Raw genomic sequence first — 23653 nt, forward strand, 5'->3', positions numbered from 1 at the left:
TCTGGGAAATAACCTGTATAGGACAAGTTAATAATAATTAACTGAATGCACAGCTCTTTCTCCTAGAAAGAGGACCCTGATGCAGAGGCTTCTGGGTAAGAGACATCACTTATTATGAGATAGTGCTCTTGTGTGTTTTAGCAAGATCCTCCAATTTGATTATCTTATGTGGTCAAAAGCTTATTTCCTGCTTGGGGAGGTCAGCTCTTGATTGTGAGTGGTGCTTCTGCTCCTGCTCCAGAAACTGATTCAAATAGTTCAGTTCAGGTTTTCAGGAAGTTAATCTATATCAGGAGGGAATGGGGGTGCAGTTCCAAGATGAGTCTTACTCCCCCATCTCAATAGCTCTATCCTCAATCTGTATATTGAGGTCCCTAAGATCAGTCTTCAACACAGGTGTTTCTTGGTGGGCTGCACTATCCAACTGCTTATGACACATTTCACTAACTCAGTTTGTCTAATTTATTATATTCATCTCTTCTCCCCCTCCTGTGTCTCACTTTATGACATTACTATCAGTTGTTCTGTAAAAACTGTGTGAGCATGAGGTTGTGGAAGAAACACATGTCCACCACTAACTTCACAAAGGGGTAGACTCTATTAACAGCATCAACAGCACAAAGACAGTACCTGTAAGGCCACGAATGCCCCCATGTTCTTTTTAAATTTTTTTTTGTTATTTCCAAATTATTATTTTATTAGATTTTCTGAACATTAAATTTATCTTCATCCAAAACAGTTACGTGCAACAATAAATGAATGAAAGCCCCAAATCTCTGTAAATGTTCATTAAAACTAATAAAATTTAATAATAAAAAAAAGAGAAAAAAAACAAAACAGTTACCTGAAGTTTGCTACTCTTATGTGTATGTTTACATTAACGGTATATTTGTTTTCAAAACTCTTTAGCACAATTTTCTGGGAATTTTAAGACTGCCACCAGTTGGGAGAGAGCCTCTCTTGTCTATGCCAGTGGTTAGCATTTATAATATTCAGCTTGTGGCCATTTTTGCTTTTGTAGTCTGCATTCTTTATTTGTTTCATTTTCTTTTCTTTTTTTCCTTTATCTTTTATCATTTGAGTTTTCTTTTTCTACACTCTCCCTCTTACTTCTCCAATCATAGTTGAATGTTACTATTAGAAAAGGTGCCTTGATAAATTATCAGGATGGAAACTTTGGTGTTCTCTTTGAAACATAATTAAAAAAACCAACAATACACCAGAACCTTAAAGAATGCTTTTCTTTTTTAAAAAACAAACAAAAAACCAACCACAAAAAAAAATACCCACTTTTGTGATGCATCAGTAGAGAGAACTTTGGTTTATTCTATGAAATGTAACATTTAACTCCCTCTTTATTGGGGAGAGAGAGAAATAAAGACAACTTGAGAAGTGGAGAATGTGGATACCACTTCACTCACACATTCCTTCTCAGACCCAAAAGAATTCTTTTAACTGGCATATGCAGAGTACCATAGATATCTACTGATTCCAACACCAGCATCCCTCCCACAGTACTCACTACTTCTCTTGTGAAATTCAGTAATTCAGCAACTGCCACACAGAACTCACAGACAATAGTCATGATTATGAGGTTTATTAAGGAAATAACAGTTACTACTGATCACGTTCAGGGCCTTTCTGTCAGGACAGCCTCTTCTCCTGCAAAGTGTACTCACAAGTCAGGCTTCTCTGGGGCCCTGCGAGTTATTTTTTCTTCCTCTCTGTTCTTTACACCAAATAAATGACCAAGTCCTTTTATTTTTTCATAACATTCCTGAGGAATATCTTTATCTCACCTCAGATGCCTTAATCTTCTGGTCCACTGTCCATGTCTTCTGGTATCAATTCACACTGCCAACAGCACAATTTTTGTAGAATGCAAATTTGATATCACTCTCCCAATTAAAATTCTTCAGTTTCTTCACAGATTAAGGATAAAGCTCACATTTCCTTTCCTCCCTTTCTCTCATGGATCTACACTTTTCACTTGCTATTCACACTGTTTATAGTAACTTTCCCTTTGTTTTCTCAACTCCTTCTAGTTCTTTGATTAGAAAATCTAATCCCTTTGGTTTTTCATTAAGATCATTAAATGAAATAGCCAAAGGTAACAAAGGAAGATGTTCAAGCTGTGCTGAAGATATTGGCAAAAAATATGGCCCCAGCAATAGATGGAATAACAACTGACATGTTGCAGTTAACAGATGCAGCCCTGAATGTGCTCACCAGTCTATGCAAGGAATTCTGGAGGACAGCTAACTGGCCAACTGACTGGAAGAGATCCGGTTTTGTCCCCCTCCCAAGAAAGGTGATTCAACAGAATGTAGAAATTATCAGTCATTAATACTACAGGCAAGCGAAATATTGCTAAAGATCATCCAAAATGGCTAGAACTTTTATAACATTTGCTCCTTGTTTTAGAAATCTCTTTCAGAAATTTTTAATAAACCACCTCATTGTCATCTCCTAAGTAACTGCCCCAAAACATGTGAAAATGATGCTCCTCCTTCAGACCTTACAGGAAACCAACACCACCCCCCCATCACCCCAGTTCAGCAGGAAGTAGCTAGAGATAACTTCTCACCTAACCATTATATCCCTTTAGGGTCTGGAATGGAAGAAGAATATAGCAGTTGCCCTCCAGGCCTGATCACTCCTTGAGAAACCTGATAACATCTAAGAAATGCCTGGAGCAGAGACCAAAGCAAACACCAGACTAGAAACCAGACCAAAGACCAAACCAGACAATGGATCCTGATAAGGCTCTGGGCTGATAACAAAAGCCCAAACCCAAGTAAATTTAAAGCCCCAGATTAGAGCAAAATACCATCTTCCCTAGTAGAGGCCACCCTTGACAGCCTCAGGCCATTTTGACCTTCTCTGCTCCTAGTCACTTGGCATCCCTCTCAGGCCAATAAAAGCTTGTTTTCGGGACCAGTTTCTTTCTCTTCTCCCTCTCCATTTCCTTTTCCTTCTCCCTCTCCCTCTCTCTCAATTCATTTTTCCTTCTAACAAGAACAATACATAGAGAACTGCCAGAAGTTCAAGTGGGGTTAGGCCTTAATATCAAGGATATCATTGCTAATGTCAAATGAATCCTGGCTGTAAGGAGTTGCACTGGCAACTCAAGGTGATATATATAGTTCAAATCACCCAGCTACTCTGCAGGAGAAAGAGGCAATCTCCTCCCATGCAATTAACTGCTTCTGAAAACTGCAGGAGGGTCAGCTATGTGTCTGACTTAATACACAACAACAATCTGCAGGCTGAGCAAATAATTCATGAAGCTAGACTCTATGAAGATGAATGTCGCCTCAGGATTGGAGGAAGACTTATCAACTACCTCAGTTATGCAGATCACACGACCTTGTTTGCTTAAAGTTAGGAGGACTTGAAATGTTTGCTTCAGAAGACCAAGGACTGCAGCCTTCAATATAGAGTACATCTCAACATTAAGAAAACAAAGGTTCTCACCACTGGGCCAATAGGCAACATCATGATAAATAAATGATTGAAATTATCAATTATTTCATCTTTTGTGCATCAACATTCTTGGTACTAGCAGTCAGGAGATCATAAGACATTGCTTTGAGCAAGTCTGCTGTCAGGGACCTCTCTAAAATGCTGAAGAACAATGATGTCAGTTTGAAGACTAAGATACACCTGATTCAGGTCATGGTCTTTTCCATCACTTGCCATGCATCTGAGAGCTGGACAATGAATAAGGATGACAGGAGAAGAATTGATGCCTTTGAATTGTCGTGTAAAGAGTACTAAATATCCCATGGATTACCAAAAGAGCAAGCATGTCTTGGAATAAGTGCAGTCAGTGTTTCTTGGAAACAAGAGCAGCAAGGCTTCTATCATACTTTAGACATGTTGCTAGGAGAGGCTATTCTTTGGAAAGGGATATCATGCTCGGAAAGGCTACTGAAGGAAAAGAAGAGCCCCAAAGGGATGGATTGACACAGTGGCTGCTGTAATGGGCTTAAGTGTATCAGAGATGATCAGGATGACACAGGATAGGTCTGTTGTTTTTAGGGTCGCTATCAGGCATACTCAACTCTATGGCACGTAACAACAATGATATCTTTTAAAAAGAGTAAGATAACCAGTCCTCGTCCTTAAAAAGTTCATAGACAAAATCTTTTAGAAATCTAGTAAGAGTAAATGCTAAGTCTCCCAAACACACAAACCACTGATGAGCGAATGTGTGCTCATTCTGTTTAAGTTGTTCAAGGCTTTTGGCTAATGAAGGAGTGTAAACTAGCGAGACAGAAAGCAGGGATTTACAGAGTTCTTTTTTGAGAGTGTGGACTTGGTGAACTGGAAACAGCAGATGCTAGATTGCTCAGACTTCATGTGAGAGCAGCTCTTTGGAGGGCCATGCCCCTACACTATCAAAAGACTACAAACTGTCCGGAAACTATCATTCACACAGTTTAAAGCCAATAAGGTTCCAAGGTTCTCAGGACTGAATTTCTCCGAGGCGTCAATCACACTGTCCTTTCCCTACCCGGCCAGTGGCCAGCCCCTTTTCAGTGACGCAACACTTGGCATCCTTTCGCCTTCGCGCCCGTGACACTCGGGGTCCCCCACCCGCCGCTTCAAGTTCTCATTGGCCAGTAGAGGAGGGAAGGCACATTCTATTTTGCTCTCTAAACTTCCCCAATTCTAGTTTTCCAGTTTTCTTATTGGCTATCAGGAGAACAATTATAGCCTGGAGCTGCTGCGCAGGCGTGCAAATGTGCTCCCTGATGGAGGGGCACCATTCTCCAGTCCCCAGAGGATTCGTTATAGTGCTGTGACGCACTTGGCAACCCCGCCCCACCCCGCTCACCTCCTTCACTCATGATAGGCTATTGTTCAAGTCCGTCACATAAACAAGCCCCTCTCCTCTGCCCAACCTCCTAGATCCTGTCGTTACCCCAGCCCCTTTCCTGCCGCTGAGCACTTTAATTGGCTAAGGGGCTGGCATGCTTGCGAACCCTCACCCCCCCAGCCGTCTCTCGTCTCTTCACGAGAGCCGACCTTCGCGCAGCTTCTCAGAGGCTGGCGGGACCCGGCCGAAGTTGTCAATCAAACACCTCCCTCCCTACCTCTTGCCAGGCCCCTCCCCAGAGGCGCGCGCCCTCGCGCGCGCACACGAGCACACACATACGCGGAACTCCCCCCCTTCCCTGTACCAACCACCTTCTCAAGTTGTGGCGGTCGCTCGCTGGGGGTTCTCCGTGGGCGGCAGACGGGCGCGTGGGGGAGGGGGCTTTCGGCCGCTTGGCGCTGCCAGGAGCGAGTGTGCGCGCCTCGGGGGGGACCCGGGCGGTAGGTCACCGCCTCGGGAGATGAGGGGCCAGCGCTGACAGCCAAGATTGGGCACCAAGGCGGACGCTCCGAGGGGACCCGCGATGGCAGCACCCCAGGAGGCGGCTCCAGGCAGGACGGGCAGCACTGGCAGCGGCCACTGAAGTGCTGGCCGGCCAGCCGACTGGCGACCTCGGCTGAAGGAACCAGGAGAGCCCTCGGCGCCCGCACACCAGCCTCAGTTGTCTAAACTTAGGACTTCTTTCCGTCCGCCCTCTGCGCCGCGAGTCAACAACTTCTTCACCCCTCTCCCACCCCCACTCTTCCCTCCGCCAGCCCCGGGCACTCGCAGCGCGGCGGGGACCAGGAACCTACGGGACTGAGATGTGGCCGTGAGGCGTTGGCGGGCGGCGAGGAGAAGCTCGGCGGCACCCCGAGCAGGAGGGCGGTGTGGCCGGGGGGACCGGGGCGGCGGGGCGCGAGCTCTCCGCGCCTCTCCCCCGCCTCCTCCTCCTCCTGCCGTAGCCGCCGCTGCCGGTTCTGTGCAAGCAGCAGCGGGAGCTGCCAAGCGCCTGGGCCGCGGAGATGTCGTCATCGTCGCCACCGCCGGCGGGGGCTGCCAGCGCCGCCATCTCGGCCTCGGAGAAAGTGGACGGCTTCACCCGGAAATCGGTGCGCAAGGCGCAGAGACAGAAGCGCTCGCAGGGCTCGTCTCAGTTCCGCAGCCAGGGCGTCCTGGCGGAGCTGCTCCCCTTACCCCAGCTCAAAGGTAAGCCCCGCGCGCCCCGACAGGGGGACGCCCCGGGAGAGGGACGCCCCGCGCCGCCAGGGCCATTTCCTGCGTGGTTTTCCTCCTCGCTCGCCCGGGGCTGCTGCTCGGGCGTGTGTGACCTGCGTTCCCCGGCGATGCCTTGCCACCTCCCTTCAAGCCCTTGTATTTTTCAAACAGGTTGGAGGTTGAGCGTCTTTTTCTTTTCTGACTTCTATCCAATTTCCTCTCATCGTCCCATTATAAGAGAGACAAACACCCTACCGAACAGCGTGCCCACCTGCGCCTTCGTTTACCTGCCCGTCGGATTGTAACTTCTTTTTGCCTTAGATGTTCCAGAGTTCTTCCCAGCTTGTCCCTTCCTCGTCTGGCTTTAACAGTCTACCCGTCTGACCTTCACTTTCCCGATTCTCAGCTCCTCTTTCGTCCACACTTACCCTTTTACTTTTCCAGTGGTAAGATCGTCTTGCGTCCACCTCCGACCCAAACTTCCCCTTCCCGTTTGAGGGTTCAGGGATCCTGGCTAAGATTGCAAACTCTAGCTGGGAGTGGGCAAGCCCATGTATTTATTTATAAAGAAAAAGCCTAAATGCCCGATCAATGCAGTTTTTGTTTAATTGGATGTTAAATTCCTGTCTTTTGGCCCAAATAATAATAAATACTTAAAAAATGCTTTACTGTTTAAGAAGAAATCTATGGAAAATTTGGAGAAGTAGAAAGGAGTAGATACTGTTATCCCTAGTGGAATGGGAATGTATTGATTTCGCCAAGCAGTGATTCTCTGAACTTTGTGGGTTTGCACAGTAATTCAGATTGCTATCTGCTCTTAATGCTTTGCAGAACTTAACCCTCCTTGTTGCTCATTTTCCCCAATCTGAGACCTTTAAAAAATGCCTTGTTTGTTGGTATTTTGCTTTAAACTTTGTGAATTGCTGCCTATTAATTTTGCAACATTTTATGAGATAGATATCATGATGGAACAGAGAGAGTTGATAATGTCCTAGACATAGGTAATTTTTGTTACATACGCAGGAAATCTGGTACAGATTTAAATTTTCTGCTTAGCAAGATCAGGAAATTAAAAAGTTTATAGCAGAACAGATTCAACACGTTTTTACGCTTTTGAAAAAATTCTAGCATCTACTTCAAGGCCTGTCTGAGTTGATTTGTCTTTAGTTGTAAGAATCCAGCCACAATTAGGCAAAGAACTAAAGAAAACCCAGATCAAATCACAGTTGGCTTAACTATAGTTCTGGAACCCCATTCAGAGACTGTCCTGCCATTTAGGGGTGCTTCTAAATCCATCTTTCAGAAGAATCAGGCAGACTTTACAGAGATTGGATTTAAAATAGACTTAATAGCTGCTGCTATGTTTGTCAGTGACTAAAGGTGGCAGAAGAATCAGTACCTTTGAGTTATGGTGATGGAAAATTATATGGAATCTCCCACGGACTGCAAAGAGATATATCTTGGAGTGTAAAGAGAGAGTACTCTTTGGAGGCAAGGATGGTGAAGCTTCACCTCAGATAATTTTTGGCATGGTGTTGAGAGGAGCTGGTCCTTAGAGAAGGACATCCATTCTTGGAAAGGTGGAAGGTCAGTGAAAGAGAGGAAGATGCTCAACTAGATGGGTTGGCACAATGACTATAGCAACAGGCTTAAATATATCAAAGATGATGGGCTGTCGCAGGATAGAGCGAGGTTCAGATCCATTATTCATGCGTTCAGTATGAATTGAAGGCACCTAACAACAACCACAATCATGCTTATGACTGCTTGTTGGCATACAAAAATTTTAAAACTTAACCCACTAGTCAGTAGTAGGCCACAATTGTGGGCATTGCCAAGACTTTGATACTTGAATAATGTCATGGATTTTGATAGCATAGCATCTTACCTATAGGATGTTGTTGTATTCATAAATTTGAAATTTTAAAACAGTATAGTTTTCTGTTAATTTTCTCATCTGACTGGTTATTTTTTCCAGCTTGAAGGTTTAATACTGGCAATTTTCTTTCATATTTATTTGTTAGTAAGAGGTTGTGGTTCGTAAGTGTTGAACTTCTTAGTATTTTAGGAGTTCTGGTGGCGTAGTGACAAGAAGCTGCACTGCAATTCCGAAGGCGCATGGTTGGAATCCACCAGATGTTCTGCTGGAGAAGGAGGAGAAATCTCCTCCTGTGCCAGTCCGATCCGATTGAATGGCACATGACAAGGAAAAAAAATACTTAGTAATTGACCCACTTTCATTTAGTATATTATTTAAATATTAAACATTATTGGTTTCAAGCCAGAAGATGCAGCTTTATTTAATAAATTTTGCTTTTGAAACCTTGGCAACAGTTTGCTTAGAGTCAGTAATCATCTTAAGTCAGATGATAAATAGTTCAGCATGTTGAAAGTACCATTGAATTTTTTTTTTTTTTTTTGTAGTGACTGGCCATTAGTACAGAGGGAGGGGACAAAATGGAAGCTTCAGATTAATTCTAGATATTCTGCATGAAATGTAGTATTCCTCATAAGGAAAGTTTGGCATTCAATATATATATCATTTTAATTAATGAAATGAGACTCTTGCTTGGATTACCCATTGACAGGAAAAACTACTTTTATTCCAGATTTAAATATGCTTGGAAAGTGATATTAAAAATCGGAAAAGAAAATTAGTTGCTTCTTTTGGTACTTTGGCAGTGTACTTGGTACTACAGAGTTGTGGGGTTTTTTTTCAGTAGTACTTTTTACATTTGTGGTTTTAACAGAAACCAACGTGGAGCCCTTTAATATGTGTATGAAAGAGAAATTCTTTTTCTTTGAAATACAATCTTATCTATGGAGTAGTTAAGATATCTGTGTGTATCTGTGATCTTTCAAGTGTTTATTTCCAGCCTGCTTATGTTACACTTTGTCCAGATGAGTCTAAAATGCAAGAGTGCCAGCTAGTTTTCCTTAAAGCAGACTATGAGCAAGGATTAACAGGATGGTCCAACCTTTCATCTCTTAAGAATTTGATTTATGCAGAATCATTTAGTAAGTGGGTTGCAGGATTTTCATAGTGAATATGTTTAGGATGAAATACCTGTTTTGTTACTAGAAAGTATTTCATAAACAACAGCAGAAAGCCCACTGCCCTCCAGTTTCACCTGAGGGCAACCCCTTATCAGAGCTCCAGGGTTGCCGATCTTTATCCCTCCAAGTGACTGGTAGATTCAAATGTGTTACCAGCCCTGCATTTAATACACTGTGCTACCAGGACTCCTTATTTAGTATCAGACCTTATTAAAAGTAATTGTTTTTTCCTGTAAGAAACTAATATATGGGCCCTAAATATTAAAATACCCCATACTGTGTAGCATTTTTCCCTTAATAGGAGACAATGGAAAAGTTTTAGTCTGTTTATACCTGTTTATTAACTTCATGAGTTAGTCTGGTATAGTAGTTCATAGCATGTATCAAGATAACACTTAATATTTTCAGATTGCTAACTTTTATTTTTTAATAGAAAATATTATTGCTTTTTGTCACATTTAAAACCATCTGGGGAAGTATCAGACAGCTAATAGTGAGGTTGGCAGTTCAAATCCACCAGCTGCTCTGTAGGAGAAAGACAGCAGTCTTCTCCCATAAAGATTTAGATGGAAGGAATCAGCTCTACAGCAGTGGGTGTACATATTGTTTTGTTTTCTTTCTTTTAAAAGTAACTGTCTAGAAGAAATATATGATTAGGTATTATTTGTGTGACAGCAGTCCAAAATAAGAGGTGCATAATAAAGTGAATTGGGGGCCGGGGAGAGGGAGGAAATTGTGCAATGATGACAGCATCTTTTTAAAGAGAAAAGCAAACTGGGGAGGGGTAGGGAGGAAAATGTGCAACAATGAATGAATGAAATCCAAGTTTTCTGTAAACTTTCATTAAAATATCAATTAAAATAAAATAAAAGTAACATCCAGGAGCTCTAGTGGCATAGTGAATTATTTGTTCTTCTGTTAACCAAAAAGGTCAGCAGTTTGAATCTGTCAAGTGCTCTGAGGGAGAAAGATAGGGCAGTTTGCTTCTGTAAAGATCTATAGCCTTGAAAACATAATTAAGGAAGGTCACTATGAGGCAGAATCTATTCAACTGGTTTTTTTTTTAATAACATCGATAGCTTAATGTATTTTTTTATCACCAGTATGTTTTTATTCAAGCCTCATGTTATTCACATTATATTGATGAGAAAGTTGCGTTTTCAACAGATTGGAATAATGCTTGTGATTATGTATCCAGATGATGTTGCAACTGTCACTGGGACCCAGTTTAAACAAGACCTTACCTCACATATACACTTGTCCATACTTCTCAAACCAGTTTAATTGAAACCATTAGATTATTGCCATTAGTCCAGGGTCAGAGGTAAAATTCTAAATTATTAAAGTCATTTTCTTTGCCTGTAAAATAAGGATAATATAATGCCTTTTAGCTTTCAGGATTGTGGAGATTAAGTGAAATAATATCATTAAAGTGCCTAAAAACAGACAATGTTAGTTCCCATTTCCTTTAACATTTGAAAATTCAAATTTAAAAAGTTTTTAAAATTAATTATTCACAATAGCATTACTTATTTCCCAGTGTAGTTTAAGCATTATTTCATTGATAATCAGACTTTTAAAAATTTTTTTTGCCTCTCAAAGATATTAATTCGTAGAATTGTGTGTATAGACACTACTCAAAGGTAATAGCCAGTAAATTACAACAGAATCAAACAGGATGTGTGGTCGAAGTTCCCTGTAGCTGAAGTCAGAGACTTTTCGAGTGTAACAGGTTCTTTTTTGACCCATTCTTAGAAACAGAGTCCCACTGGAGATACTGAAAACACTTTCAAATGCCTTACCTACCTTTAAGAAATGACATCCCCCTGCCCTCATTGATGTATGTAGCCGTTGTTAGGTACTGTTGAGTTGTGTACGACTCATAGTGACCCCATGAAGAGCAGACCTGAACCCTGTCCTATCCTGTGACATCCTCATCATCTCTGACATCTTAAGCCCATTGCTCCAGTCACCATGTCAATCCACCTTGTTGGGGGATTCCTCTCTTTTGCTGACCCTCCACCATTCTAAGCATGATATCCCTTTCCAAGGAATAGCCTCTCCTACCAATATGTTCAAAGTATGAGAGATGAGGCTTTGCTTTCCTTGCCTCCAGGGAGCACTCTGGCTGCACCTTTTCCAAAATGTTCATTCTTAAGACATTTTATGGGATGTTCAGTACTGTTTCCAGCACCACAACTGAAAGGCATTATTAGTTCTTTTTCTGTCATCCTTAATCATTGTCTAGCTCTCAGATGTTTAGCAAGTGGTTGAAAGACCCATGGCCTGAATCAAATGAACCTTAGTCTTCAAACTGACATTACGTTTCAGTATTATACTGCCTCTTATTTTCAGTATTACACTGGAGGATTAGCTTTGAGTCATTTCCATCTCAATGGCACATAACAACCCTAACTTTGCCCTCTACTATCAAATGAATCAGAACAGACTTCACACCATAACAACAAATAATTGAAAAGGGTAGGTAGTTGGAATCTGCCTAGTAACACCCTAGAAGAACTTAGTTTGGTGTTCTTAATCTAATCAAGATTCTCATCAAGAAAGTTTTATGGAGCAATCTGTACCAGAGCAGATTGCCAGGTTTTTCCTTACAGAGCATCTGGTGGGTTCAAACTGCCAGCCTTATAGTTAGCAACCAGGAATATGACCATTGTGCCAGTAGGGTTTCTTACGGAACAAGTGTTGCTATTATTGTTACATGCTGTCAAGTCCGAACCAACTCATAGCTGACCTCTCAGTAGGTTTCCAGAGCCTATAAATTGAGTTTGCCTAGCTTTCTCCTTTGGAACAGTAAGTGAGTTTGTACTGCCTGCCTTTGGGTTGCCAGAACACCACCTTACCCATTAGGCCACCATAGTTCTACGGAACAAGTGTATTGGCATAATCTGAAGTTTCAAATCTAATTTAACATGGAGGCTGAAGAGAGGTTTGATTGATTACTCACCCACCTTTTAAGGTTTCTAGGTCTTCCCAAATATTCACCTGGACTTCATAGCCCTTTTGTGCTTTGGTAGTCATTAAGGAGAAATTGTGTTTTGAATCTCTGTCTTAACATACTTTGAGCATGTTGTCAGGAGAGGGCAGTCCTTGGAGAAGGACATCATGCTTGGAAGGGTGGAGGGTCAGCACAGAAGTAGAAGACCCTGGATGTGATGGGTTGACACAGTGAATGTGACAATGGGATCAGGTGTGTCAGAGATGGTGAGAATGGCTCAGGATAGGACAAGGCTCAGAGCTATTCTTCAAAGGGTGAGTTGTATTTAACTCCATAGTCAGCACATAACAACAACAAGGAAGAATTGAATGTTAAAGTACGTCATTCTAAAATTAAGGAGAATAATTTGTTTACAAAAGGGTAGAACATTTTGGTTATTTTAAGCCTATTTACTAGAAGACTTAATTTTAATTAAAAAAATTAAATAAGAAGTTGGTTAAGTATAATGCCCATTGCTAGTCTTCAAAGAAAGGAAAAGCTTTAGTAACAATATTAAATTGTTAAAATTGCTATTTAGAATAATTTTTTCTCCTTGTTTTAATTATCAACTTTGATTCTTAATTAAATATTGGATTATTTTGTGATGTTTCTAATTGAATAAATGCCAATAAAATAGTATGATTGAGCTAGAACACAATTCTGTTAAGATTAGATTTATGATTTTATCCTGTGTCATTGATACTCAAAGTTTTTTTTTTTTAATATCCATAAATGCACTTTATTAAACAGATCTGGGAGACAGCGAGCCACCTCTAAGACTGCCTCTCAAAGTTACTTTTGACTAATTTATCTTTCAATTTCAATTTAATCCTTTTTATGTGCAAGACTAACATTTCCCCTTGATAAATTCACAAAAATTAGTGTTTTATGAACTTTTCTGTGAATCAGAGACTGACTTACCAACAAAAACAGTACATTTCAAAAACAAAAATTTTTTATTCAAAATTTTAAAACTGTAGACAACTGAAGGCAGAGTTGTTTAGTTTTTTTAAAGAGTTGCTTATTATTTTTGTTAGGAACTAAAGTTCTCAATCCTGGCTGTGCACTTGAAGGGCTTTTCCTAAGATAATATCAATACTCAAGAAATTCTAACTCTGTTAAGATAAGACCTATATATACATCTGTGGTTTTAAAATCTCTTCAGGTGATTTTAATGTGCAGCCAGGGTTGAAAATCACTGGTTTAGCATTATTTATCTATTGTTTTAATTCATTAATTGAAATTTTGTCATTTCTCACACTCATGGCTCATTACCCAGCCTATTAACATTTCCTGCCCTCACATCACCTCCTGCTATTTCCTTCTCACTCCTTTAGCTTTGCTGCCCCCTGTGGCTAACCAGATGATACTCTAAAGGAGATGGGGCTGTTGTTAAATTCCCAATTTTTGGGTAGTAGATTCCATTTACTGGATTTTGCTGTAACTATAATTAAAGCCTAATTATTATTATTTTATACCAGGTTCCCAGTTTTTTATTGTCGGGTTTTTTTTTTTGTGTTTGTTTTTTTTTTTTTTGAACTGGCAAATAAAATTGAGAACATATTATAGATGTTTGCTGAACCTCATCATTCCATAGTAAACGAGGATTTCATCCACTCTGGGATTGTTCTGCTTCTGTAAGATCTAGACCTCATACTACTAGTATTAAATCGTATCAATTACTATGCTTAAACCCACATAATAAAAGAAATATTCTTGCACTCAGCTGGGTTTATTTGGGACCTCTGATAGCTCAGGAGTTATATCACAACCCAAAAGGCAGGCCACCAGCTGCTCTGAAGGAGAGAGACAGGCAATGTCATTCTATGGGATTTGCAACCTTTGAAACTCTTTTGTAGGGTCTGATATGAGTGGTCTCCAACTTGATGGCAGTAAATTTGAGATTTGGAATATGTTTATTTAGTATTTAGGAATATTTTTCTCTGAGAGTATTTTTAATCTGTTATTTTACATAATTGTAACCATAGCTTTTTATCCAAAATAGGGACTTGAGGATCTGAGGCTGCTTATCAATGCTCTGTTTTTATCCTCTTTGGTCTTTCTCCAAACTAATCTGAAGACTTGTATTTGTTGATTTGTTTTGTGGTTCAGTGTTCAGTTGTTACGTAGTGATGCATTCTTTCTAGAATGAGATAGTACTTTTGTGTGTGTGTGAAAGTGGAAGTCATTATCTTGTTTTTAAATCTCCTTATGGTATTGATTTAATTTCCTAGGATTGCTGTAATAAAACACCATATACTGGATTGCTTACAGGAGACCAGGTAATAACATTGTTGGAGCACCCAGCTGGTAACCCAGATGCACACAAGAGACAGATGTGGTGGTGGGTTTTACTGTTAGTGCCATTGGATCACTTGCAATTCATAGTGACTCTGTGTACAACAGCTCTAAACCCTAACCTGTCTTGGGCCAATCTAATTGTTTCCAATACATGCACATCTATTACCCCAGTCACTGAGTCAATCCATCTCATCCAGGATCTTGCTCTCCTGCGCCATCCCTCCACCCTTCCAAGTATGATGATACCTTTATTCAAGGATTAGTCCCTCCTGGCAACATGCCTAAAGTATGTGAGTTGGAGCTTCATAACCCCTGCCTCCAAGAAGCAACCTGGTTTCACCCTCTCCAGGACAGACCTGTTTGTTCTTTTTTGGCAGTACATGATATGGTCAGTATTCTGCAGCATCATAACTAAAAGACATCGACTCTTCTTTTGTTAATCTCAGTCTCTTTCCCCATCTATCATGATGCTGCCAATTGGCCAAATGGTGAGAATTTTTTCTTACTGTTGAGCTTCAGTCCATATTGAAGACTGCAGTTTTCTACTTCTGCAGCAGATGATGCAGGTCCTTCTCAGTTTCAGCAAGCAAGATGTCGTACTCCTCATAAAGTCCAGCCTCCCGAATGATCTGTTCCACATATAGATTGAATAAGTATGGAGATAGGATATATCCCTGACATACAAATTTCCCAGTTTTGAACCATGCAGTATTTCCTTGCTCTGTTCTGAGACTGCTTCCTGGTTCAAGTATAGGTTTCACATGAGCATAATTACATGTTCCAAATTTCCAGTCTTCTCACAGTTAGCCACAATTTGTTGTGATCCACATAGTCAAATGCTTTTGCATAGTCAATAAAATACAGATAGATATTCCTCTGGTACTCTATATTTTCAGCTAAGATCCATGTGACTATAATATCTCTAGTGTGATGGCCTCTTAACCCAGCCTGCCCATCTGTCTATTTTCTGTTGATGTGCTCTTCCAGTCATTTTTGGGTAAGATATTGTAAATTCCTTGGGGCAGTTCTATAGGTTCTGTCCTGTAGGCTCACTTTGAGTTGGAATCAACTCAGAGTCATTGAGTTTGGGTAGGTTTAAGTGGCTTATAGGAACAGAAATTGAACATCTCAAATTCTGAAGACTGGAAATCTGAAAGCAGAGTGCTATACTGATTCCATTAGACTTTGAAGGATAATGATCTGTTCTGTGCTTGTCTTCTCGCTTCTGGTAGCTCAAGGATCAGGTGCCACCCTTTCCTTGTGTATCTCTGTGTATCTTTTATAAGGTTACAAGATATGGTTACAATTTACTCTCCTCTGATATAAGTACATGTTAATTGATAACATTTTTAAATACTCTGTTTCAAAACAAAGCCAGGTTCAAAGATACCAGGAGTTACAACTTGACAGATCTTTTGAGGCACACAATTTAATACATAGCAGGTACCAAATACAATGTTCTCTGCTTTTTAGCTCTGTTTGGTCATGTAAAGGGAATCATTGTTTTTATGAAGACATTTCCTGCTTGTTGTCTTAGAGTCACCTGTTTCCTAATACCAATGATTGTACCTCTTTCAAGTGCTTTTATGTATAAAATGTTTTTGCTAGTGACTGGTATTGGTGGCATGTAACATAATAATGCATAAATCTGTATGAACAGTAATACTTAGTTGTTGCCTAGACATGGGGCATGAATGTAAAAAATGAGTGAACTGTTATTTTACAGTTATTTGTAAGAATGTCTTTGAATGAATTTAAAATAGGTAATGACTTTTAGTATGTTATAAATAATAAGGTTTCTTAAATGCTTTACTGAGTATATGTGACAAACCAGATTTATACAAAATAAACTCTTGTCTGAGTAGGATATCCATTAATAAACAGTTTAAAAGCCAGCTTTTTATATGTATCTTTTGAAATTCTTCGCTGAAAAAAATTGGGAGACTTTTGAGGTAGTATTGGTGAATTTAAGAAATCCTGAAGTCTTGAAAAGCATATTAGGACTTTTCCCCCTCCACATTGTAGTTTCCTGAATATGATAGGTTCACATGATGAAATTTAAAGAGCCAATTTTCTGGTTGGATATTAAAAGAGATTTCTTGGGAACACACTCCTGCTGGAATGATGATGATAATTATATCTCTTACAACGTAATTGTACTATTTGTTATGTGGCTGAACTTTTCAAAGGTGAGGAAAACTTTGGTAGTCATTCTAGTTTAACTTCCATTGGACACCAATTTTATTTGTTTTGTTCTAAGTGGATCGATATCTTGTCATTTCATCAGAGTAGCTTTCTTTAAGGTAGGGAAGAATGTATGATTTTAAAGCCTTGATCTCTTTGGGATACTCTCAGATTTTTCTTACTGTATCAGTTACAGCTACAGAGATTAACTTATCTGATGGAGACATTTTTTAATGAGTGGCCCAGAAGATGTAGTTTAGGAGTATCAAATCTGAAACATAACATCACATATTTCAAATTTTATCTCTAATTGCTTTTACTATTGCTTCATGTAATCAATGTGTTTTCCCTGCTCCCACACAGAAAATTTTAAATGCAGAAAAATGTCTGCTGAAATGACAAGAAAAATAAGATTTTATAATTTCTGGAAAAGTATGCATCTAAGGTTTTTTTGGTTTTTATTTGAACTACTAGTTTTCTTTTGTTGTTGTTAATGTGCCATTGACTCTTTAGTGACTGTATAATAACTCTGAACCCTGCTTTACTATGAACCAGTCTTACTCTAGCACATCTAATTCAGTTGCCCCATTTACTCTGTCAATCTCTCATCCAAGATCTTCCTCGCCTGCACTCTCTCCACCCTTCCAAGCATGATATCGTTCTCCAAGGACTGGTTCCTCCTGGCCTCATGCCCAAAGAATGTGAGATGGAGTTTAAAAATCCTTGCCTCCAAGGAGAAACTTGGTTTCACTCTCACTCAGACAGATCTATTTGTTCTCTTGGTTGTCCAGCACCACAACTCAAAGGCATCAATTCTTCTGTCATCCTTAGTTATTGCCCAGCTTTGTAATAGATAGCAAGTAATTGCAAAGACCATGGCCTGGATTAGGCGCACTTTTGTTACTAGACTGACGTCATTGCTTTTTAGCACTTGGAGAGGTCCCTGACAGCAGACTTCCCCAGTGCAATTTGTCTTTTGATTTCCTGACTGCTGGTGCCAAGTGTGTTGCTTGTGGAACTGAGCAAGCTGAAATTGTTAACAATCTCAATCTCTTCTCCATCTATCATGGTGCTGCCAATTGGTTAGTGGTGAGAATCTTTGTTTTCTTGTTGAGCTTCAGTCTATACAAGTCAACTACAGTCCTTGACATTGAACAACAAATGCCTCAGGTCCTCCTCAGTTTCGATAAGACAAACAGACAGGTAGATTTCATCATCTGTGTAACAGTTTGTTGATAAGTTTTCTTCCAATCCTAATGCCACACTCCTCCTCATAAAATCCAACCTCCCTAATGATCTGTAATTATTTATTTTGTTCTGTTTTTAACTCCTGTGAGGTTATCCAAAACTTCCTTTTAAAAATGTAATACTGTTTTTCTCTCTCTGGTTTCCTTTGTGCTTCATATTTACATAAACCACCATAGAGATTATTCAATAAAGTAAATAAACCAGTAAATGCTATTTTCTTTTTTAAAAATATTTTTTAAATTACTTTTTTGTGTATGTACCATCAAATTGGATCTGACTGGTACAGGAGGAAATTGACCCTCCTTCTCCAGCAGAGTATCTGGTGGATTTGAACCACGAGCCTCTGGGATTGCAGTGCAGCTTCTTGCCACTAGGCCACCAGAGCTCCCAAGTAAATGCTATTTTCTGATGAAGAAATATGCTGCTAGGAACCTGTAGTTTGGTGAGAAATACAGAATTATAAGGTGGTTTTAGTGTAACAAGTTTTTTTATAAAAGTAAGGTCTAGGTTGCTAGGTGGGGTTAAGTGAGGGTTAAGGCTAGGTAGGGGCAGAGGTCCTTGAAGATCAGGGGAAAAGTACTTCCTTGAAAAAATGAAAGGTAAACTGCATCCTAAAAGGCCAGAAGATGTTAGATCAAAGCAGGTTTCTTAAGAGGTCCACAGAGAGTATTTGTAAATCCAGAGGTAAGGTTTGTTTATTTTTTTAAATGTGCCATTGAGTATGGACTGATTCATAGCTAACCCTCCAGCGGGTTTTCAGAGGCTGTAAATCGCATGTGAGTAGATTGCCCATCTTTGCCTCACAATGGATGGATTTGAACTGAGTGCATTTGAGTTGGCAGTGCTACTCCCTACCACAAGGCCACCAGAGCTCTCTGTCAAGGAGAGTCAGTTTAGCATATTCTGGCCACTGTAATAGCAGATTATGGGACTTTGATAGAGGATATGAGAAGGGGACTGGCTAGAGAAGAGACAGACTAACCCAAGAATTAGAGTCTAAGTCATAGACATAATATGTTAAAGAATGAATGTGAGTTTTTAAATTATATTTCTGACAGTAGTATAAATAGTATATTAGAAAATAAGAATAAGCAATACTGGTTCTGAGACCGTCACAGTAATTCAGACAAGAGATGATGGAGAACCATGTCTGACTGGGAATGGAGTGGTTGACACCAGTCAGGAATAATGCACATCTAGCTTAGGCCTGTTGGCAGTTTACTGAAAGGGAAAACACAAGAAAATAAAATTTGGGAGGAGAAGATGGTTCTTATTGACAGCTTGAAGTGTCTATGGGAACTCCTTAAGTGAAGCTGTCTAGTAGGAAATAGATACTCATTTAAATAGAGAGCTCTGTAGAGAGTTGGCCAGATAACAATTGGGAGAGCCTGGAATTTTTAATAACACTTTAAGTAATAAAGATCCCTGGTGGCCTAGTGCATTAGAGAGTGGGTTGCTGACTGAAAGGTTGTGGTTTGAATTGATTAGCTACTCCATGGGCAGTCTCCTAGGTAGATTTACAGTTTTGGCAACTTGATATTGGGTTGCCATGAGACTGAATCAACTTGACAGTGGTGAGTTTGGATTTGAGTTTTGAAATGTTATAAGGAGAAGCCTACTGATAATGTATAGAATGAGAAGAGGCCACACATAACCAACATTTATATGATGGTGAGTGGGAAAGAAAATGGTGAAGAAGTAGCCAAGAGGAGTGAAGTAGACTGAATGGAGACCAAGGGAAAGAGGGTAAAGGAGATACAAGATGGTCAGTGGAGGAGAGTATTTTGAAAGGGTGGATGTGATAGTCACAATGAGAAGCACCGTGGCAGGTGGAGTAACTGAAAAGTTTAGGTGGGTTTGATAGTCTTTAGTGAAAATAGATGATTTGTGAAATGATTAGGAAGTTGCTACACTTGAAACCAAATTGAGGAGTGAATGAAAATTAGGAAAGTGGAGTTCAGTGAGTATGGACAACTCTTTCAGGAAGTGTGGCCTCTTTTGAAAACCCTCTGCTGAGTGTAAAATGGATTGTCATAGAACAAGACATTTAGAAGGAAAATCAGTTACTTTAATGGACTAAGTGAGAGGGTAGTAAGTAGCAGTAGAGATGAAGAAAAAGATGCATTTGAGAGAAATCTTTAGATATTATCAGTTGCTATTGAATGGTCTCCAACTCACGGTGACTTTATGCATAATTGAAAGACATCTTGAGGGCAAAGATGAGTCTGATTCAGGCTATGGTCTTTTCAAGCACTTGCTATGTGGCTGAGAGCTGGACGGTGACTAAGGATGACAAGTTGAGTTGATGATGCCTTTGAGTTGTGATTTTGGAGAAGAGTACTGAACTATCCCACAGACTGCCCAAAGAACAAACTTTTTCTTGGAGAAAGCATAGCCAGAGCTCCTTGGAGGCAAAGATGACAAAGCCTCACCTCACATACTTTGGGTATGTTGTTTGGAGAGGCAATTCCTTGGAAAGAGACATCATGTTTAGAAAGGTCTGTGATAGAGACTAGATGGATTGCTGCAGTGAGCTCAAGTCTGTCTGAGATGATGAGGATGGCACAAGCTAGGATCAGATCTGTTGTTCATAGAGTCGCTATGAGTCATGCTTGACATCAACAACCTCATCTTCATGATCATTAGTATGTTTGAGCATGTTGTTGCTGCTGTTGTGACAGTGCATCTTGTTAAATTTTTCTCTTGGCCCTTTACCAGAATGTTTCAAAATTATAAAATTTGTAGTGAATTGATTTAGGGGAGGGTGAAGGTGGGAAAGCTAGGACTAAGAGTAACTCTCAGATGTTTTAGTTTGAGAGGCTGAATGTACATCATTTATCATGATAGATGGAGAAAAGATGGTAGATGTCAGTTTATTAGTATTTTGTGGATGACGACGAGACCAAAACCTAGGTAGATTTTGGGTTTGCCTGAGTTATTTACAAAAACTGATCTTCCCAGCTGGCTTTTGATTCCTCCTCTCATAGTGTGTGTGTGTGTGTGTGTGTGTGTGTGTGTGTGTGTGTTGCCTATATTCTAAAAAATGCAGTGCCATTGAGTTGGCACCTGCTCATCATTGACCCTCCATTTCGTTTCTGAAACTAAAGCACAAGGGAAGAGATTGTCTTCTTTTCTATAGCAACTGGTGGATTCAAATGGCCAGAGAGGTGTGACTTTTGGATTAACAGCTAACCACCCAATGAACTGTGCCACTAGAACTGCCTATATGAAAGCAAAATTATTTTCTAATAGTTAAAATTAGAAATACTTATAATTTAGAGCCTTACCAAGATATGCTGGCTTGTTTTAGGTCCTGGGCAAGTGTTCTTGTTAGATGCCATTGAGTCAGCTACAACTGAAAGCAACCATGTGAACAACAGGTCTGAATCCTGCCCTCACCTGTGCCATCCTCATCATCTCAGCTATGCTTGAGATTGTTCCAGTCCCATTGTTCCAGTCACTGTCAGTCCATCTCACTGAGGGTCTTCCCCTTCTTTCCTGGCCTTTCACCTTTCCCAGCATAATGCCCCTTTTCTAACAGCATGCCCAAAGAGTATGTGAGATGACATTTCAGAGTCCTTGCTTCCAAGGAGCACTCTGGTTGTACTTCTTCCTAGACGTAATTGTTATTCTTTTGACAGTCCATGGGATATTTGGTACTCTTCTCCAACACCACAATTCCAAGGCATCAATTCTTGTTCTGTCAGATCCATAGAAAGTAATTGAAAAGACTGATATTGATGAGGCACACACCTTAGTCTTTAAACTCACATCTTTGCTCTTTAGCACTTGAGGTTTCTAACAGCAGACTTTCCCACTGCATCATGTCTTCTGATTTCCTAACTACTGTCACCAAGGGTGCTGGTCGTGGATCCTTAAAACAAGATAAAATTGTTAATAGTTTCTATCTTTTCTCTATCATGGTGTTACCTTTTGGTCCAGTGGTGAGAATTTTTGTCTTTTTGATGTTGAGATGTAATCCATATTGAAGGCTATGTGTTCTCTGATCTTTGCAGCAAGTATCTTATCCTTCTCACTTTTCAGTAAGCAAGGTTATGCCATCTGTATAACACAGGTTGCTAATGAATCTTCCTCCAATCCTGATGGCACATATAGTCTAGTTTTTCAATTATATACTCAGCATACAGATTGATTAGATAGGAAGAAAGGATGCAGCTCTGCATACCTTTCTTGATATAAAACCCTGCGGTGTTTGCTTGCTCTGTTAAGACAGCAGTTTCTTAGTCTAGGTATAGGTCTCACATGAGCAGAGTTAAATGTCCTGAGATGACCTTTCTTCTCAGTGTTAGCCTTAATTTCTTCCTATCCATAAACATCTTAGCATAGTTAATAAAGCACAGACATCCTTCTCGTATCCAGTGCTTTCTGCCAAGATTCATCTAACAGCAGTGATATCCCTGGTCTCCTGGCCTCTTCAAAATCCAGCCTAAATTTTTGGCAGTTCTTTGTCATTGTATTGTTCTAGCTGTTTCTAAATAATGTTCAGCAAAATTTTACTTGTATTTAGTAATAATAATATTGCTTGATAATTTCTGTATTCTGCTGGAGTATTGTCTCTTGGAATAGGAACAGATGTGGACCTCTTCTGGTCAGGTGGTCAGGTAGCTGCCCTCCAAAATGTCCTGGGGAGTACAGCTTAGTGAGCACGTCCAGCACTGCGTCTGTTAGTTGAAACGTATTAGATGGTATTCCATCATTTCCTGGAGGCTATAGCTTGAATGTCTTCCTTTATCACTGTTGATTCTTGATCATACATTATTGTTGTTGTTGATTGCCTTCAAGTTGAGCACGAACCATAGCAACCCGAAGAACAAAAGGCTTGAAGCCTTTCTGTAACTATCAACATTTATCAAAGTCCGTAGAGTTTCTGGAGGCATGTTTAGCAAGTGGATGCCATGCCTGCTTGGAAAACGTTGTGTCTGTCAGTATTAAGCATGTTGTTGTTGTAAGGTGCTGTCAAGCCAAACATGACTCATAGTGACTCTATGAACAAAAGATCTGAACCCTGTCCTATCCTGTGCCATCCTCACACTTCCTGACATACAAGAGCCCATTGCAGCAGTCACTGTGTCAATCCACCTGGTTGAGGGTCTTCCTCTCTTTCACCAAGCCTCCGTCCTTCCCAGTATCATGTCCTTCTTCAAAGACTAGCACCTCCTAGTATTAAGCATAGATAGGTCTTTTTAAGAACCTTTAAAACAGGGGAACTATTATTAATAAATAATGATACATCTCTGGTAAAAAAAAGTACGTCAGTGGTTGTCTTTGATTTTTCCCTTTTACTGTTTGTTTCCTTCATCTGTTTTAAGTAGGAAATTATTAAAACTTGAGAAGCTCTGTTTTATAAATGCGTACATCTGCTACTGACTTAATCAACATGATTAAGTTCCAAAGACTAGACCATTATGTAAAAATCAGCATTATGCAAAAATGAAGGATGATTCCATCAGATTGAAAAATGGAGGATGACTATATCCATGCATAACTGCAAATTTACATCTTTGTTAAATGCAAAACCACTGAGAATCATGGCTCAGTTAAGTTGACACAGAATCTTAACCATCCCAACCAGCATGATACTCACTTAGTACAGAGATTGCTTGGTTGTTGTTGGTTTGTTTTCTGGGTTTTGTTTTTGTTTTTTCCTTTCAAATGTACATCATTAATGTGCAAAATGGTAAAAATAGTGAAATTTTTGCTATTATAAAAGATAAATCAATGATCTGCATTATGTAGATGACACAACCCTGCTTGCTGAAACTGAG

General features: G+C 40.0%; 1 protein-coding gene across 1 annotated transcript in view; it reads left to right on the plus strand.

The window, feature by feature from the left end:
- The first annotated feature begins 5889 nt into the window (after nucleotides 1-5889).
- PPP2R5A (protein phosphatase 2, regulatory subunit B', alpha) overlaps nucleotides 5890-23653 on the plus strand; it is a 93204-nt gene continuing 75440 nt past the window's right edge. Inside the window, exon 1 of the mRNA XM_006887967.1 lies at nucleotides 5890-6073. Coding sequence (XP_006888029.1) covers nucleotides 5890-6073 — 184 coding nt within the window. The remainder of the gene's footprint in view (nucleotides 6074-23653) is intronic.

This window comes from Elephantulus edwardii, unplaced genomic scaffold, assembly GCF_000299155.1.
Source record: "Elephantulus edwardii isolate Elephantulus edwardi_28Jun2011 unplaced genomic scaffold, EleEdw1.0 scaffold00063, whole genome shotgun sequence".
NCBI lineage: Eukaryota > Metazoa > Chordata > Mammalia > Macroscelidea > Macroscelididae > Elephantulus > Elephantulus edwardii.